This window comes from Anolis sagrei, chromosome 7 (assembly GCF_037176765.1).
Source record: "Anolis sagrei isolate rAnoSag1 chromosome 7, rAnoSag1.mat, whole genome shotgun sequence".
Lineage (NCBI taxonomy): Eukaryota > Metazoa > Chordata > Lepidosauria > Squamata > Dactyloidae > Anolis > Anolis sagrei.
The window spans coordinates 44,135,199-44,153,773 of record NC_090027.1 but is presented as its reverse complement, the minus strand read 5'-3'; the positions used below and the strand labels follow the sequence as shown (position 1 = coordinate 44,153,773).

At 43.7% G+C, this 18,575-nt stretch overlaps 1 protein-coding gene across 7 annotated transcripts in view; it reads left to right on the top strand.

Moving 5' to 3' along the window:
- SIDT2 (SID1 transmembrane family member 2) overlaps nt 1-9,824 on the top strand; it is a 41,588-nt gene extending 31,764 nt beyond the window's left edge. For all 7 annotated transcript variants that reach the window (XM_067470843.1, XM_067470841.1, XM_067470840.1 and 4 more), the window contains 7 exons: nt 68-176; nt 1,580-1,656; nt 1,887-1,933; nt 3,372-3,477; nt 3,716-3,826; nt 6,663-6,776; nt 8,648-9,824. In XM_067470843.1, the coding sequence (XP_067326944.1) occupies nt 68-176; nt 1,580-1,656; nt 1,887-1,933; nt 3,372-3,477; nt 3,716-3,826; nt 6,663-6,776; nt 8,648-8,710 (627 nt within the window). In that variant the 3' untranslated portion in view covers nt 8,711-9,824. The remainder of the gene's footprint in view (nt 1-67; nt 177-1,579; nt 1,657-1,886; nt 1,934-3,371; nt 3,478-3,715; nt 3,827-6,662; nt 6,777-8,647) is intronic.
- Nucleotides 9,825-18,575: the final 8,751 nt, after the last annotated feature.

Sequence of the window (18,575 nt, the reverse complement as noted above, 5' to 3'; positions counted from 1 at the left end):
AGGAGGGTGGGAGAGGTTGGGAATGGGTCTGGGGTCTCGTCATGCTTCTGATTTCACCTCCTTCCAGGTCTTTGGGAAGGGCAACATGGCCTTCTGGATCGTCTTCTCGGTCATCCACATCGTCTCCACGTTGCTGCTCAGCACCCAGCTCTATTACATGGGCCGCTGGAAGCTGGGTGAGTTTGGGGGGCTCCCAGTGGACACTAAATGGGAGCACTCAGGTTCTTATCTTCCTGTTCCTGGTTTGGAAAGGTTATTTCCTCTTTCATTGTGTGCCCCTTCCTTTGAAAGTAGTTGCTCTACTCCAGAAACTTTGTTTTTGTAGCTGCCACCACGTTGAATGTGTTGAGGCTCAATGCGAGATTCATTGAAAAACTCTAGCAGGATATGTCATAGTGATATATACTACAATAATATAATAATATATAATTATAGTAAATATATTAATAATATAATTAATATATTATAAATAATATAATATTTAATTATATATTTAATAATATAATGCAGTTATAATATAACATAACCTAATATAGTATAATAATAAATATATAATATATAATTATAATAGTATAATACAATTATAATGCAGTAATATAATTATAATACAATAATATCATATAATGTCCTGCAGGATGTCCCTCCCACACAAATCTATTATAATAATATAATATAATATAACATAATATAATATAACATTATATATATATATATATATATATATATAATTATAAGAGTATAATACAATTCTAATGTAGTAATATAATTATAATACAACAATATCATATAATGTGCTGCAGGATGTCTCTCCCACACAAATCTATTATAATAATACAATACAATTATAATATAATATAATAATATATATTTCTAATATATAATTATAATACAGTAATATCATATAATGTGCTGCAGGATGTCCCTCTCACACAAATCTATTATAATAATACAATACAATTATAATATAATATAATAATATATATTTCTAATATATAATTATAATAGTGTAATACAATTATAAGGTAGTAATATAATTATAATACAGTAATATCATATAATGTGCTGCAGGGTGTCCCTCCCACACAAATCTATTATAATAATATAATACAATTATAAATAGTATAACATAATATAATAATATATATATCTAATATATAATTAGAATAGTATAATACAATTATAATGTAGTAATATAAGTATAATACAATTATCATATAATATAACAACATAATATAATAATATATATTTCTAATATTTAATTATAATAGTATAATACAATTATAATGTAGTAATATAATTATAATATAATACAATTAATATAATATAATATAACATAACCTAATATAGTATAATAATATATATTTATAATATATAATTATAATAGTATAATACAATTATAATGTAGTAATATAATTATAATACAATAATATCATATAATGTACTGCAGGATGTCCCTCCCACACAAACAAAAGTTTTTGCAGTTTAATAAACTTTATAATTATAATAATAATAATAATAATAATGGACCCTTCTTCCCGGCCATTCCTCAATCCCGACATCATCTCTCTTTCCTACGCAGACTCTGGCATCCTGCGCAGGATTCTGCACGTCCTTTACACCGACTGCATCCGCCAGTGCAGCGGGCCCATGTATGTGGTGAGTAGGCCCATTGCTTCTTCTTCTTCTCCTTCTCCCGGGTCTGTCCTCAGAGATAATCCAATTTAGTGAGATTCCTCCCAAGGTTTCCCCCCTCGAGACCGGATCCCCTGTTGCTTAACACTGTGCGTTAGAAATGCAAAGCCCTCTCTCCTTCTCGAGATATCCATAGGAATATCCCTCTCCTGCGGTCAGTTGGACAAAGGATCTCTTTCTCCTTTCCTCCGCAGGATCGGATGGTGCTCCTGGTGATGGGCAACATTATCAACTGGTCCCTGTGAGTAAAACCAAGTGGGAGGATGGCCATCTGTCAGGAGAGATCGGATTGTGTCTTGGAAGAGAGGGGGGGTGGACTGGATGGCCCTTGGGGGGGTCCCTTCCATCTCTAGGATTCAATAATAATAATAATATAATGGATAGTAATAGATAATATTATAATAGTAATTCCATCTTTCTGCCTGGCAGAAGGGGACTGGACTGGATGGCCTTTGGGATCCCTTCCAACTCTATGAATAATAATAATTATTATTATTATTATTGACAATAATGAATAATAATATAATAGTAATTCTATCTTCCTGCCTGGCAGAATGGGGTGGGACTGGATGGCCTTTGGGGTCTCTTCCAACTCTAGGATTCAATAATAATAATAATAATATGTTGTTGTAGATAATGGTGATGAAGTCTCCTTCTCTGGAAGCTTTTTAAACAGAGGCTGGATGGCCATCTGTCAGGAAGGCTTTGATGGTGCATTTCCTACATGTCAGAAGGGGGTGTACTGGGTGGCCTTTGGAGGTTCCTTCCAACTCTGTTTTTCTTAATATTATTGAAGCTGGATGGCCACCTGTCGGGAGGGCTTTGATTGTGCTTTTTAAGCCTAGCAGAAGGGGGTTGGACTGGATGGCCCTTAGGGTCTCTTCCAACTCTAGCATTCAATAATAGTAATATAATAATAACAATCCCATGAGCAGTGATGATGATGTTGATGGTGTCTCCTTCTTTGGATGGTCATCTGTTGGGAATGCTTTGATTGTGATTTCCTTGCGTAATGGCAGGAGGGACTGGGACTGGATAGCCTTTAGAGGAGTGGTTCTCAACCTGGGGGTTGCGACCCCCCAGGGGGGTCACTGGGCCATTTTCTGGGGGTCTGAGGCTGTTAGGAATTGTGGGAGTTGAAGTCCAAAACACCTGGAGGGCCTAAGTTGGCCCAGGCCTGGTATAGAGAAAGAATGTTTATGTGTGTGAGAAAGACTTTGGAGAGACAAAGCGCGGGCGAGTGTGTGAAGAGAGGTCCCCTACGTCTCCCCTAAATCACTCTCAGTTCCTCCCAAACGCCTCCAGTATTTTTTGTTTGACATGGGAGTTCTGAGTGGAGGTCTCAGTGGTCTGTGGAAGTCAACTGAATCGGTTGAAGGGACTGCAAATCCCATCATCTGTTTTCCATACTCCCCCAAACATATTTTTCTGATTAATCATGATGCGCTAATTATGTTGAATTTGTAACAATGAAAACACACCCTGCATATCAGATATTTACATTATGATTTGTAACAGTAGAAAAATTACAGTTATAAAGGAGCAACGAAAATAATTTTATGGTTGGGGGTCACCACAACACGAGGAAGCATATTTAGGGGTCATGGTGTTGGAAAGGTTGAGAGCCACTGCTTTAGAGGGAGTAATACTAATCCTATGGAGATGCCTCCTCCTTGCAGCGCTGCGTACGGCCTCATCATGCACCCCAACGACTTTGCTTCCTACCTGCTGGCCATCGGCATCTGCAACCTGCTCCTCTACTTCGCCTTCTACATCATCATGAAGGTGGGTGCCGCAGCCTGACAGGAGCAAAGGACACCCCAGGGCAATTCAGGGGGTTTCCTCCCTCCCTTCCCTCGGGCAATAGTATCTGGCCGCTTGACCCAAGAGAGAGATGGAGAGTGGCCTTTAGTCGTGTCCATTCGCCATGGGGGAAGAGGCATGCAAATGGGATTTGGGGGTCACCACAAGCAGGCAGGGAGAAGCATGCATCCGAGGTGGTTGACTCTCTCTTTGCCTGCAGCTCCGGAGCGGCGAGCGGCTCAAGCTGATCTCCCTGCTCTGCATCGTCTGCACGTCGGTCGTCTGGGGCTTTGCCCTCTACTTCTTCTTCCAGGGACTCAGCACCTGGCAGGTGAGCCCTGGCCCCACTCCATCCCGGGACATGGCTTCCCATCCCACAGAAGGAGAGTCCACCTGAATGGGGGAGAAGAAGAGCTGCCCAACAGTGGGACTCTCTTCCTCAGAGTCCATTGGAAACATTGAAGCAGAGACTGGATGGACATCTGTTGGGAAGGCTTCAATGGTGCTTTGATGGTTCTTTGCCTGCATAATGGCAGAAAGGTGGCCCTTGGGGTCTTTTCCAACTCTAGGATTCAATAACAATAATAGACAGTGATGGATAATAATATAATAATAATTCCATCTTCCTGTCTGGCAGAGGGGGGTGGGACCGGATGACCCTTGGGGTCTCTTCTAACTCTAGGATTCTATAATAACAATACAATAGTAGTAGTAGTAGTAGTAGTAGTAGTAGTAGTAGTAGTAGTAATAAATGGATAATAGTATAATAGTAATTCCATCTTCCTGTCTGGCAGGAAGGTGCTTGGGGTCTCGTCTAACTTTAAGATTCTAGAATAATAATAATAATAATAATAATAATAATAATAATAATAATAATAATTGGATAATAGTATAACAGTAATTCCATCTTCCTGTCTGGCAGGAAGGCCCTTGGGGTCTTGTCTAACTCTAGGATTCTATAATAATAATTATAATTATAATAATAGACAATAATGGATAATAATATAATAGTAATTCCATTGGACTAGATGGCCTTTGGGGTCCCTTCCAACTCTAGGATTCTATAATAATAATAATAATAATAATAATAATAATAATAATACAGCAGATACATCACACAGTCCTAGACACTTGGGAAGTGTTCGGTGTGTGATCCAATACAACAGCCAGCAGAGTGATCTTGTCTGCTGCGGACTCATCTTGTTGTGTTTCAAATAATAATAATAATAATAATAATAATAATAATAATAATAATAGATAGTAATGGATAATAATATAACAGTAATTCTGTTGGACTAGATGGCCTTTGGGGTCCCTTCCAACTCTAGGATTTTATAATAATAATAATAACAACAACAATAACATCAACAACAACAACAATAATAATAGACAATAATATAATAGCAATTATGTTGGATTAGATGACCTTTGGGGTCCCTTCCAGCTCTAGGATTTAATAATTATAATAATAGACAATAATGGATAAATAATATAATAGTAACTGTTGGATTAGATGGCCTTTGGGGTCCCTTCCAGCTCTAGAATTTTATAATAATAATAATAATAATAATGATAATAATGGATAATAATATAATAGTAATTCTGTTAGACTAGATGGCCTTTGGGGTCCCTTCCAGCTCTAGAATTTTATAATAATAATAATAATGATGATAATAATGGATAATAATATAATAGTAATTCTGTTAGACTAGATGGCCTTTGGGGTCCCTTCCAGCTCTAGGATTTAATAATAATAATAATAATAATGATAATAATAATGGATAAAAATATAATAGTAATTCTGTTAGACTAGATGGCCTTTGGTGTCCCTTCCAGCTCTAGAATTTTATAATAATAATAATAATAATGATAATAATGGATAATAATATAATAGTAATTCTGTTAGACTAGATGGCCTTTGGGGTCCCTTCCAGCTCTAGGATTTAATAATAATAATAACAATAATAACAATAATAACAATAATAATAATAGACAATAATATAATAGCAATTATGTTGGATTAGATGACCTTTGGGGTCCCTTCCAGCTCTAGGATTTAATAATTATAATAATAGACAATAATGGATAAATAATATAATAGTAACTGTTGGATTAGATGGCCTTTGGGGTCCCTTCCAGCTCTAGAATTTTATAATAATAATAATAATAATAATGATAATAATGGATAATAATATAATAGTAATTCTGTTAGACTAGATGGCCTTTGGGGTCCCTTCCAGCTCTAGAATTTTATAATAATAATAATAATGATGATAATAATGGATAATAATATAATAGTAATTCTGTTAGACTAGATGGCCTTTGGGGTCCCTTCCAGCTCTAGGATTTAATAATAATAATAATAATAATGATAATAATAATGGATAAAAATATAATAGTAATTCTGTTAGACTAGATGGCCTTTGGTGTCCCTTCCAGCTCTAGAATTTTATAATAATAATAATAATAATGATAATAATGGATAATAATATAATAGTAATTCTGTTAGACTAGATGGCCTTTGGGGTCCCTTCCAGCTCTAGGATTTAATAATAATAATAACAATAATAACAATAATAACAATAATAATAATAGACAATAATATAATAGCAATTCCATTGGATTAGATGGCCTTTGGGGTGCCTTCCAATTCTAGGACTCAATAATAATATTAATAATAATAATAGACAATAATGGATAATAATATAATAGTAATTCTGTTGGGACTAGATGGCCTTTGGGGTCCCTTCCAACTCTAGGATTCTATAATCATCATAATAGTATAATCCTTGATGATGATGATGATGATGATGAAGTCTCCTTCTCTGGAAGCTTTTTAAACAAAGGCTGGATGGCCATTTGTCGGGGGTGCTTTGGTGGTGCTTTTCCTGCCTGGAAAAAGGGGGTGGGACTTGATGGTTTTTAGGAGTCCCTTCCAACTCTTCAATAATAATAATAATAATAACAACCCTTGTTAGTAACGACAACAATGAAGACAACTCACAGCGTTTGTGCAAAAGCCAGTCTCAAGGGGGACAAAGCTGTGCTTGAGAAGCAGGCCTGGGAGGGAGACCCTAAGGCATAGTGGTCACTCCAGAGCCTCGGTCCTGCATTGTCCCACCGCAGTGGCCTTACCTTGCTGCCCTCTGCCCTCTTGACCTTCACAGAAAACGCCGGCTGAGTCCCGGGAGCACAACCGGGAGTGCGTCCTCCTCAACTTCTTTGACGACCACGACGTCTGGCACTTCCTCTCGTCCATCGCCATGTTTGGCTCCTTCCTGGTGAGTTGTGTGGCTGCGGCACAAACATGCCCTTGGTCCATTTTAGTCGCTGGATTTGCCTCCCAACGTGGGACCCACAAAGCAGAGTTACTAGGGCTGTGCAAAGATATCGTTGCTCCTCATAAGTCATATCAAATTCGTTAAATTTGTGCATACGAATCGATATAACAAACATGCAGGAAAGAAGAGGGAATTTGAGAACGGAAACCCTCACCAATCATTTTTGTTAAGATTCTGTAACATTTGGAAGCCTCCCATGTAAGACAACTCAAACATTGTATGGATCGACACTGACCATATGACACTGCAAAGCCAAAAAGGTCATTGCTAGTGTTGGCTGCTTGCAGCTGGGCAGGAGACTACTGAGAGCACAGGATTCTGGGAAATGTAGTTTGGGAAGGCGAGGCCCCCTGTGGGGCCTTTTGGATTCCCTGGCATAGGGCTCCATGCCTTCTCAAACTACATTTCCCAGAATCCTGTGCTTTCTCTGCCTCTTTCCCAGCGAACTCTGCTTTCTCCCTACTGCTTCCCTGTCCTCATGGCGAGAGCCTGAGGCCATTCATTTAAAGAGGAAAGGCAGCGGGTTGTTATAGGCCAGTGGTTCTCAACCTGGGGACCCCAGATGTTTTTGGCCTTCAACTCCCAGAAATCCTAACAGCTGGTAAACTGGCTGGGATTTCTGGGAGTTTTAGGCCAAAACACCTGGGGACCCACAGGTTGAGAACCACTGTTATAGGTTTTTCGGGCTCCCTGGCCATGTTCTGGAAGCATTCTCTCCTGATGTTTTGCTTGTATCTATGGCAGGCATCCTCAGAAGTTGTGAGGTCTGTTGGAATTTAGGAAAATTGGGTTTATATACCAGGCAGCCTTTTTGGCTTTGTTTTGCTTCCTTGCCCTGACTTTGGGAGGCTTCCCAGGTTTGCAAAATGCAAACGAAAAAATATTGGGTGACTTTTGATTCTTAGGTTTTTGGCACGTGTTGGATATTGTGTTGTCAGTACGAATTTAACAAATTTGATCCAACTTACGACAACTAACGAAAAAAATGCACAGCCCTGGTAACTATATATGGTCTGTGTGTGTGTGCTTGCTTTCTATCCCTTCCCTCGCCCATGTCCAGCATTGTTTTAATTTTAATTACATTTGGCCTACCCATAGTTTTTAAAGTGTGTTGTCCTATTTGATAATGTTTGTTGTTATTGTTTCATTGTTTCGTTGTTTTTAAACTGCTTGTATTGTTGCACCGGGTTTGTGGCGCAGCTGGCTGAGTGTCAGCTGCATTAAGATCACTCTGACCAAAAGGTCATGAGTTCGAAGCCAGCCCGGGTTGGAGTGGGTTTCCAACCAATTGTGTGTAGCCTGTTGTCGACCTTTGTAACCCGAAAGACAGTTGCATCTGTCAAGTAGGAAAATTAGGTACCACCTTAAAGTGTGGGGAGGCTAAATTAAGTAATTTATGAGGCCATAAAGAAGACGCCAGCAGGGAAGCATGCGGGGAATGCGGAAGTGCTTCATCAGCGTTGCAGATGGACGATGAAAGCGACAGCTCCCTTGGCGGCCAGAAAAAGTGAAATAGCCTCTGCATATGTCTGTATATGTTTGTATGTCAAAAATTGGTATTGAATGTTTGCCATATACGTGTACACTGTGATCCGCCCTGAGTCCCCTGCGGGGTGAGAAGGGCGGAATATAAAAGCTGCAAATAAATATAAATAATTTTGGGCTCGGCCTCATGTAAGCTGCACCGAGTCCCTTGGGGAGATGGTAGCAGGGTACAAATAAAGTATTATTATTATTATTATTATTATTATTATTATTATTTCTCTGTCTCACTGTAAATGGAATCAAAGGACCTTTATCTCTGTTCCTAGGTTTTGCTGACTCTGGATGACGACCTGGATTCCGTCCAGCGGGACAAGATCTACGTCTTCTAGGCGGATGGGCGGGCGGGCGGAGGGATGCCTGCCGTTCCTGTGGTCCGAGGGAGAGGGGGGGGTCCCTGCCGCCCCTCCCACAAAAGCCAGGCCTGCTTCTCCCACCAGCAGTGCATTTGGAGGGAGAACGAGCCGTGGGAGCGGAGGGGGCGGTGGGCGGCCCTTCCTTTCTCCGTCCGTGCCGAACGATGTGTCCGAGGAACGGGCACCTTGTATGGACGAAGCTGGCCAAACAACCCTAAGACGACAGATCCGTTCTCAACCAGCCGTTACAGAGAAGGGCCACCTCGAGCCCGGCTCGGCCTTCTTGCGCACACCTCTTGCCGGCCGAAAGCACATCCCTCGAGCCCCTTGTTGTTGACCAAGGCCTGCCAACTGCCAAATGTGGCCTTCCAGAGCGGGAGGGGCTCGCTTGCCAACGAGAAGGACCTTCTTCTGGGGAGAGAGAGAGACAAAGGGCCACTTCCGGGCCCTCCAAGCACATGCCTCTTCGGTGCCTAATTCGGGGCCCCTCCGCTTCCTCTTCCTCTTGCCTTTCTGCCCGGAATCCGGGGAGGGGTCCCAGGCAGCTCTTCTCTCCTTCCTTCCTTCCTTCCTTCCTTCCTTCCTTCCTTCCTTCCTTCCTTTCTTTCGGGGAGACTGCCTTCCTCTTCCTGCTACGGTCATCTCTGGCAGCCAGCCACGAGTGACCGCTGACGGTTTGCATTGTACTGCCTGAAACTGCCCCGATGACGAAAGACAACAAACGTGTTTTGGGCACGGATCCCACCCGCGTCCCCTTCCCCTTTTCCTCCCCCCTCGTACGAACAGCACAAATCACGGCTGAGGTCCAGTGTGGCCGGCTTTTGCGGCGGGTTGCTGTATCAGTAGCCCAGGGGCAAGTCTTTTTTCGGGCGGCAGCTGCTAGTCGTTCTCCTTTTGTGCGTCCGTCCCTGGTTCTTCCGGTCGTGTTTTAAAAACGGTTTTCGGGGGGTCGTTGTGGGTTTTTTTCTTTCGGTTTTCCTTTTTAATCATCCCAACGTTGCTGCTGCAGAACCGGAAATTAACTCTTCTCGTTTCTACAGATTCTGTTGCCAAATGCAAAGAAATAATAAAAAACAACGGTTATAAATTATATCCGGGCATTTCTTTTTTTCTCCTCCTTTTTATCGCCCTTGGCATTGGATTCATCATACCAAGATGGCTTCTAGGGTGGCTTTCGGACATTTAGAACGCGTTTACGTTTACAATATTATTTATTATTTATTTAAAAGTTTTGTATACCGACCTTCTCACCTCTCTTGAGGGACTCAGACCGGTTTCCAACCATAATATCACATACAGTCAATAAAACATCATAATTCATATTACAGTAAAACATTAAAACAGCAATTACATTCAATAACTACAATGGTCAGTCGTCACACTAAAATCGTTGTTCATCCTCCTCCATCCATATCTCAGGATGTTGGCTCACTCGTCGAATGCCTGTCTCCATAACCACGTCTTCACCTGTTTCCTAAATGTCAGGATAGACGGGGCGGCTCTGATTTCCAGTGGGAAAGAGTTCCAGAGTCGAGGGGCCACCACCGAGAAGGCCCTGTCCCTCGTCCCCACCAGACGCGCTTGCGAGGCCGGTGGGACCGAGAGCAGGGCCTCTCCAGACAATCTTAATAATCTTGATGGTTCATAGGGGACAATACGTTCGGAGAAGTAATAGGAAGAAGTAAGAATGTTATTGAAAACTATTAGGCCTGTGCAAAAATAGCGTTACTCCTCGTAAGTCGTATGAAATTCGTTAAATTCGTGCATACGAATCGATATTAGAAACATGCAGGAAAAGGGAGAGAAAAATTGAAGAATCGAAACAACAATAATTTTTGTTAAGATTCTGTAACCTTCGAATGACTCCCAAAGTCAGTTTAATTTTCAGTATAAGCATGAAGCAACATTGGCAAAGCCAAAGAGACTCAAGATGCTTGCTGGTTGCCATAAGGAAGGGCAGCTGGGCGGGAGACTGAGAACACGGCATTCTGGGAAATGTAGTTTGGGAAGGTGAAGGCCCCCTATGGCAGAGAATGCAAAAATCCCTGCCCTAAACTACATTTAAATCCCTGCCCTAAACTATATTTCCCAGAATGCAGTGCTCAGCATGAGAAAGCCCAATGAGGGCTTCAGCCGCCAGCCATTTAGAGTCAGTCTAATAATAATAATAATAATAATAATAATTAAACTGCTTCAAGTGCAAAAGATAAAGAGCAATTACCGTAAAAACACAATCCAGAGCAGAAGAGAAAACTGGCAAAAGAAGGCTCTCCATGGATAGTTTCTGGCAGAAATTGAGAGCCAAATTGACAAAGAAAAAACATGACTGTGGCTCACAAATGGAACTCTGAAAAAGGAGACGAAGGAGGGCCTGATTCTGGCAGCCCAAGAACAAACCATTCGAACCAAGGCCATCCAAGCCAGAATTGAAAATCCACCACAGATCCCAAATGTAGACTCTGCAAGGAAGCAGACAAGACAATAGATCCCACCCTCAGCTGCTGCAAGAAGATCGCGGACAGACTCCAAGCAGAGGCACAACACCCTTGCTCAGGTGATTAATTGGAACTTGTGCCACAAACACCATCTGCCTGCGACAAAGAACTGGTGGGATCACAAGCCGGAAAAAGTTACAGAAAATGAACACGCCAAACGCCTCTGAGACTTCTGGATTCAGACAGACAGAGTTCTGGAGCACAACACTCCTGACCTCATAATCGTGTTAAAAAACAAAGTATGGATCTTCGATGTTGCAATCTCAGATGACAGCAGGATTTATTTATTTATTTATTTATTTATTTATTTATTTGCTATACTTGTATACCGCTGTTTCTCAGCCTAGCCGGCGACTCAACACGGTTTACAACAACTTATAACAAACAACAGTATACAGTTTAAAAGCATAAAAACACGATCCACAATACATATATCAATAAACAATCCAATTCATCTCTTGACTAAAATCGCGATCCAGTTTCGTCGTCCAAATTGCCAGTCCTTCAATCATTACACTTATTGCACTGAGTTAACCGAACGCCTGCTCGAACATCCAGGTTTTTAGTCTTTTCCGGAAAACCATCAATGAGGGGGCTGATCTTACCTCCATGGGGAGGGCGCTCCATAGCCGAGGGGCCACCACAGAAAAGGCCCTGTCTCTCGTCCCCGCCAGCCGCACCTGTGAAGCAGGCGGGATAGAGAGCAGGGCCCCCTCCCCAGAAGATCTTAGGTTCCTGGTGGGCTGATAGGCTGAGATACGTTCGGATAGGTAAGTTGGGCCAGAGAAATAACTGGAAAAGCTGACACGATATGAGGATTTAAAAATCGAACTGCAAAGACTCTGGCACAAGCCAATCAAGAGGGTCTCAGTGGTGATTGGCACACTGGGTGCAGTGCCTCAAGACCTTGGCCTGCACTTAAACACAATCGGCGCTGACAAGATTACCATCTGCAGCTGCAAAGGGCCACCTTACTGGGATCTGCACGCATTATTCGCCGATACATCACACAGTCCTAGACACTTGGGAAATGTCCAACGTGTAATGCAATACAACAGCCAGCAGAGTGTCTGCCGTGGAGTCATCTTGTTGTGTTTCAAATAATAATAATAATAATAATAATAATAATAATAATAATACTCCTGGGAAGTGCCCAACGTGTGATCCAATTCAACAGCCAGCAGAGTGTCTGCTGTGTACTCGTCTTGTTGTGCTTCTAATAATCATCATCATCATCATCCAGGGATTGATGCCCTGCAAAGAGAACTCAAATAAGGAAATAATAGTATAAATCTGTGCTGAGTTGATGTGGTTAATTATGTGTCATAAAGACAGACATTCAAGGGGACTGCTGTTGTGGGTTTTTGGAGAATAAATGTTTTTGTATAAACTTTTTTAAATCCCGCAAAATCAGTAGGTATGTGAATCTTTCTAAAACTTCCTGGGATTGATGTCCTGGTTATCGTGTGCATTGTACATAAAATTCAAGTCAATATCTCTAGTGGGTTTTTTAAATTGTTTGTTTAAAAAAATCAAAAATTCTCCAAAAATTAATGGATGAGTGTAACGTTCTGAAATTTGGTGGCCTGACCGTGGAAGATGTGTGGTTCAATTATAGCAAGCTTCATCACAATAGCTCTAAAAATGAGGGCGAAATGAACCCCCAAAGTCTCCCCACTTGCTCAATTACTTGGCGAAAAAAGTGATGAAATTCATTACTCTCATTTATAGTAATGAAATTTTTACTAACTATACGTTAAATACACTTTAGAAACAAAACACCGACATCCCCCAGTTTTGTAGTGGCTTTTGAAACATTTATTTTCTCGATTGCACATGCTTAAAAACCATAGTTAAGGAGCATCCAGGTCTTTGGTTCCAGGTGAGGATGGCACAGCATTGGTGTTGCTGAAATCAGCAGGAGCGAATGGAGCCATCACCTGACACACGGTGCTACTTTGATGGCTAGAAGAAACGTAGACTGGGTTTGAAGGCAAATAACAGGGGTTAATTTACTCTCCGGCCTGAAAGGATGTCTGATACAGAGTCTGCGCTCTAAAGGAATCGGACAAAACCACGCAATCCAGTGCAAGACATTTAACCCCATTGACAGCCGTTCAAAAGTCCTACTCCCTCCCCTGATTGGCTCAGAAATGATGAAACTAGGATCTGAGCTTTCGTTGGCTGGGGACTCCCTGTGATGTCAGAGGTGGGCGGGGCCTCCTTTGTGGTGGGAAAAAGGAAGCACTGCTATTTGTCCATTTGAAGCCAGAGCCATTTCGAAGGGCGAGACTTTGTAAATGGTCTGAGGCAATGTATATCCCAGAGCTATCGGCATGAAACTTGCTACGATTAGAGAACACATTTACCTCTGTTAGCCCATCCAGTTTCAGAACATTGCACTCATCCATCAATTTTTTGGAATTTTTAAAAAAGAAACTACAGGAGCGATCTGCTTGATTTTGTATACGACGACACAAAATAACCATGGCATCATTCACCCCAAGTTTCAGAAAGATTTGCATATCTACTCATTTTTGGATACTTTTTGCAAGTGTTGACAACTTTTTTCCATCTATCTATCTATCTGTCTCTCCAACCATCCATATATTCACCCATCCAATTTTCAATTTTTTCTTCCATCCATCCATCCTTCCTGTCTGCTTGCTTGCCATCCATCCACACACGACACCACACTTTACGTACTCCTCCCTTCCTTTCTTCTTCCTTCATTCCTTCGTTCCTTCCTTCCCTCCTCCTCCCCTCCCTCCTTCCCTCTTTTCCTCTCCCTCTCTTTACTTCTCCCTTTCCTTTTAGGGACTGTACAGTAGCTACTTGAATGTGGAAGGGTGGGTGCTTTGTTTTGTCATTTGTACATATAGACTGTGATTGGGGGTGGCATTTCATTTGGTTGTAGGATGTACAATGAAAACAAAGCTATTCTCCTTCCTCCTTTCCTTTCCCTCCCTCCCTCTCTCCCTCCTCTCCCTCTTTCTTCCCGTGCCCTTCCTCTTCTCTCCTTCTTCTCCTTCTCCCTCCTCCATTCCTTCCTTCCTTCCTTCCTTCCTTCCTTCCTTCCTTCCTTCCTTCCTTCCTTCATCTCCTTCCTTCCTCCCTTGTTTCCTTCTCTTTCATCTCCTTCTCTTTCCTTCCTTCTTTCATTCTTTCCTTCTTCCCCATCTCCTTTCTCCTTTCCTTCTTGTTCTCCTTCTCATTCTCCTCCACCATTACATCTTCTTCCTCCTTCTTCTTTTCATTCTCCTCCCTCCACTATCACATCTTCTTCCTTTTCACTCCTTCTCCTTCCTTCCTTTTTTCCTTCTCCTTCACCTTCTTCTCTTTCCTTCTTTCATTCTTTCCTTCTACCCTTCTTCTCTCCCTCCTTTTTCCCCTTGCCCTTGCCCTTCTCTTCCTCCTCCTCCTCCTCCTCCTCCTCCTCCTCCTCCTACCTCCCTTCCTTCTTTCTTTCCTTCTCCTTCCTTTTTTCCTTCTCTTTCACTTCCTTCTCCTTCTTTCCTTCTTCCTCTTCTTCCTTCCTTCCTCCTTTCCTTCCTTCTTGTTATCCTTCTCATTCTCCTCCACCATTACATCTTCTTCTTCCTCCTTCTTCTTTTCATTCTCCTCCCTCCACTATCACATCTCCTTCTCCTTCCTTTTCTCTCCTTCTCCTTCCTTCCGTTTCTCCTTTCTTCTCGTACAAGACCCCCAGACCCTGAATATGGAAAGGAAGGGCAACCCTTCAAGACCCCTTTCTCTCTTCCTATCAATACGAATGGCCTCTGCAAAGGCTGGTCAGCAGCAAAATTGGGGCATTGCAGGGAGCGGTCCTCATATGCACTCCCTCTCTGCCTTGAGCTCCATCTGGGATGAAATCAGGCCCAAAGCCCCCTTGCATCTTCTCCTTTCCTTTCTCCTTCTCCTTCTCCTCCTCCTCCTCCTTCTCCTTCCTTCCTTCCTTCCTTCCTTCCTTCCTTCCTTTCCTTCTTCTCCTTCTCCTTCTATTTCCTTCCTTTTCTTCTTCTATTAGCCTCCTACAGTACTCCCAGACCCACAATATGGATAGGAAGGGCCACCCCTCCAGACCCCTTGTGCATTCCCTCAAACCCTTGAGCTCCGTCCTGGATGAAGTCAAGCCTGAAGCCCCTTTGCACCTCAACATCTGGACAGCTTCCTTCTTTCTTCCTTCCTTCCTTCTTCTCCTCCATCTCTTCCTTCCTTCCTTCCTTCCTTCCTTCCTTCCTTCCTTCCTTCTTCTCCTTCTCGTTTGCCTTCTCCACCATCACTTCTACTCCTTCCTTCCTTTTCTCCTTTCTCCTATTAGCCTTTTCCAAGACCCCAGACTCTCAAATCTCTTGGGCAAACAGGCAGGGAAATGTCAGTGTGCTGGAAGAAGCAAAGACCACCAGCACTGAAGCAATGGTCCTCCACCATCAGCTCCGCTGGACCGGCCACGTTGTCCGGATGCCAGACCACCGTCTCCCAAAGCAGTTGCTCTACTCCGAATTCAAGAATGGAAAACGGAATGTTGGTAGACAGAAAAAGAGATTGAAAGATGGGCTCAAAGCCAGCCTTAAAAACTCTGGCATAGACACCGAGAACTGGGAAGCCCTGGCCCTTGAGCGCTCCAGCTGGAGGTCAGCTGTGACCAGCAGTGCTGTAGAATTTGAAGAGGCACGAATGGAGGGCGAAAGAGAAACGTGTCAAGAGGAAGGCACCTCAAACCAATCCCGACCAGGACTGCCTTCCACCTGGAAACCGATGCCCTCACTGTGGGAGAAGATGCAGGTCAAGAAGAGGGTCACCTATGGATCCTCTAGAACACTGATCCTGGAAGACTATCCTACTCGGCCAAGGAGGGATCGCCTAAGTAAGTAAGTAAGTAACTCTCAATATGGATAGGAAGGGCAACCCCTCCAGACCCCTTTCTCCCTTCTTCTCCACCATCACATCTCCTACTCCTTCCTTCCTTCCATTTCTCCTTTCTCCTATTAGCCTTCTACAAGACCCCAGACCCTCAATATGGAGAGGAAGGGCCACCCCTCCAGACCCCTTGTGCATTCCCTCAAACCCTTCAGCTCCGTCCAGGATGAAGTCAAGCCGGAAGCCCCTTTGCACCTCAACATCTGGACAGACTCCTTCTCCTTCCTTCCTTCTCCATCCCTTCCTTCCTTCCTTCCTTCCTTCCTTCCTTCCTTCCTTCCTTCTCCTTCTCCTTCTCCTTCTCCTTCTCCTTCTCCTTCTCCTGCTCCTTCTCCTTCTCCTTCTCCTTCTCCTTCTCCTTCTCCTTCTCTTCCTTCTGTCCTTCCTTCTTCTCGTTCTCGTTTGCCTTCTCCTCCATCACTTCTACTCCTTCCTTCCTTCCTTTTCTCCTTTCTCCTATTAGCCTTCTACAAGACCCCAGACCCACAATATGGATAGGAAGGGCCACCCCTCCAGACCCCTTGTGCATTCCCTCAAACCCTTCAGCTCCATCCAGGATGAAGTCCAGCCTGAAGCCCCTTTGCACCTCAACATCTGGACAGCCTCCTTCTCCTTCCTTCCTTCCTTCCTTCTTCCTTCCTTCCCTTCCTTCCTTCCTTCCTTCCTTCCTTCCTTCCTTCCTTCCTTCTCCATCTCTTCCATCTCTTCCTTCCTTCCTTCCTTCCTTCCTTCCTTCCCTTTCGCCTTTCTCCTATTAGCCTTCTACAAGACCCCAGACTCTCAATATGGAGAGGAAGGGCCACCCCTCCAGACCCCTTGTGCATTCCCTCAAACCCTTCAGCTCCATCCAGGATGAAGTCCAGCCTGAAGCCCCTTTGCACCTCAACATCTGGACAGCCTCCTTCTCCTTCCTTCCTTCCTTCGTTCCCTTCCTTCCTTCCTTCCTTCCTTCCTTCCTTCCTTCCTTCCTTCTCCATCTCTTCCATCTCTTCCTTCCCTCCCTCCCTCCCTCCCTTCCTTCCTTCCTTCCTTCCTTCCTTCCTTCTTCATCTCTTCCTTCCTTCCTTCTCCTTCTCCATCTCCATCTCTTCCTTCCTTTTCTCCTTTCTCCTATTAGCCTTTTCCAAGACCCCAGACTCTCAATATGGATAAGAAGGGCCACCCTTCCAGACCCCTTTCTCCCTTCTTCTCCACCATCACATCTCCTACTCCTTCCTTCCTTCCTTCCTTCCTTCCTTATTAGCCTTCTACAAGACCCCAGACCCTCAATATGGAGAGGAAGGGCCACCCCTCCAGACCCCTTGTGCATTCCCTCAAACCCTTGAGCTCCGTCCAGGATGAAGTCAAGCCTGAAGCCCCTTTGCACCTCAACATCTGGACAGACTCCTTCTCTTTCCTTCCTTCTCCATCCCTTCCTTCCTTCCTTCCTTCCTTCCTTCCTTCCTTCCTTCCTTCCTTCTCCTTCTCCATTTCTTCCTTCTGTCCTTCCTTCTTCTCGTTCTCGTTTGCCTTCTCCACCATCACTTCTACTCCTTAATTTTCTCCTTTCTCCTATTAGCCTCCTACAAGACCCCAGACTCTCAATATGGAGAGGAAGGGCCACCCCTCCAGACCCCTTGTGCATTCCCTCAAACCCTTCAGCTCCATCCAGGATGAAGTCCAGCCTGAAGCCCCTTTGCATCTGGACAGCCTCCTTCTCCTTCCTTCCTTCTCCTTCCCTTCCCTTCCCTTCCCTTCCCTTCCCTTCCCTTCCCTTCCCTTCCCTTCCCTTCCCTTCCCTTCCCTTCCCTTCCTTCCTTCCTTCCTTCCTTCCTTCTTCTCCTTCTCCATCTCTTCCTCCCTCCCTCCCCCCTTCCTCCCTTCCTTCTTCTCCTTCTCCATCACCACCATCACTTCTACTCCTTCCTTCCTTCCCTTTCTCCTTTCTCCTATTAGCCTTCTACAAGACCCCAGACCCTCAATATGGAGAGGAAGGGCCACCCCTCCAGACCCTCCGTTGGAATCCCTTGCCTGGTTCCCTGGCAGGACATGTGGACCTATGACAAAACCTAATGGAAGGGCGTTCCCAGGCCAAACCAGAGAGGTGAAAAAGGTCTGGATGGGGATGGCCTCTGCAAAGGCATTGCCGGGAGCAGCCCTCATTTGTTGTTTCTTTATTTACTCTATTTCCAATTGTGACAGTTCTGCAATGCCACAATGCCACAAAGGCAACCCCAATGCGCCCTCCCTCTGGCTCTTGAGCTGCATCCGGGATGAAGTCAGGCCCAAAGTGCCTTTGCAGCTCAACATCTGGGCTCGGTCCTGCCTAAAAAAGGACCGGCGGGCTCCTTGGGGGCAGAAGCCGCTGCTCTGAGTCAGAGGCATGTGGGGAATGTCCTCCTCGTCACTCACTTTTGGAGTCTTTCCCCAAATATGGAGCTCTTGGC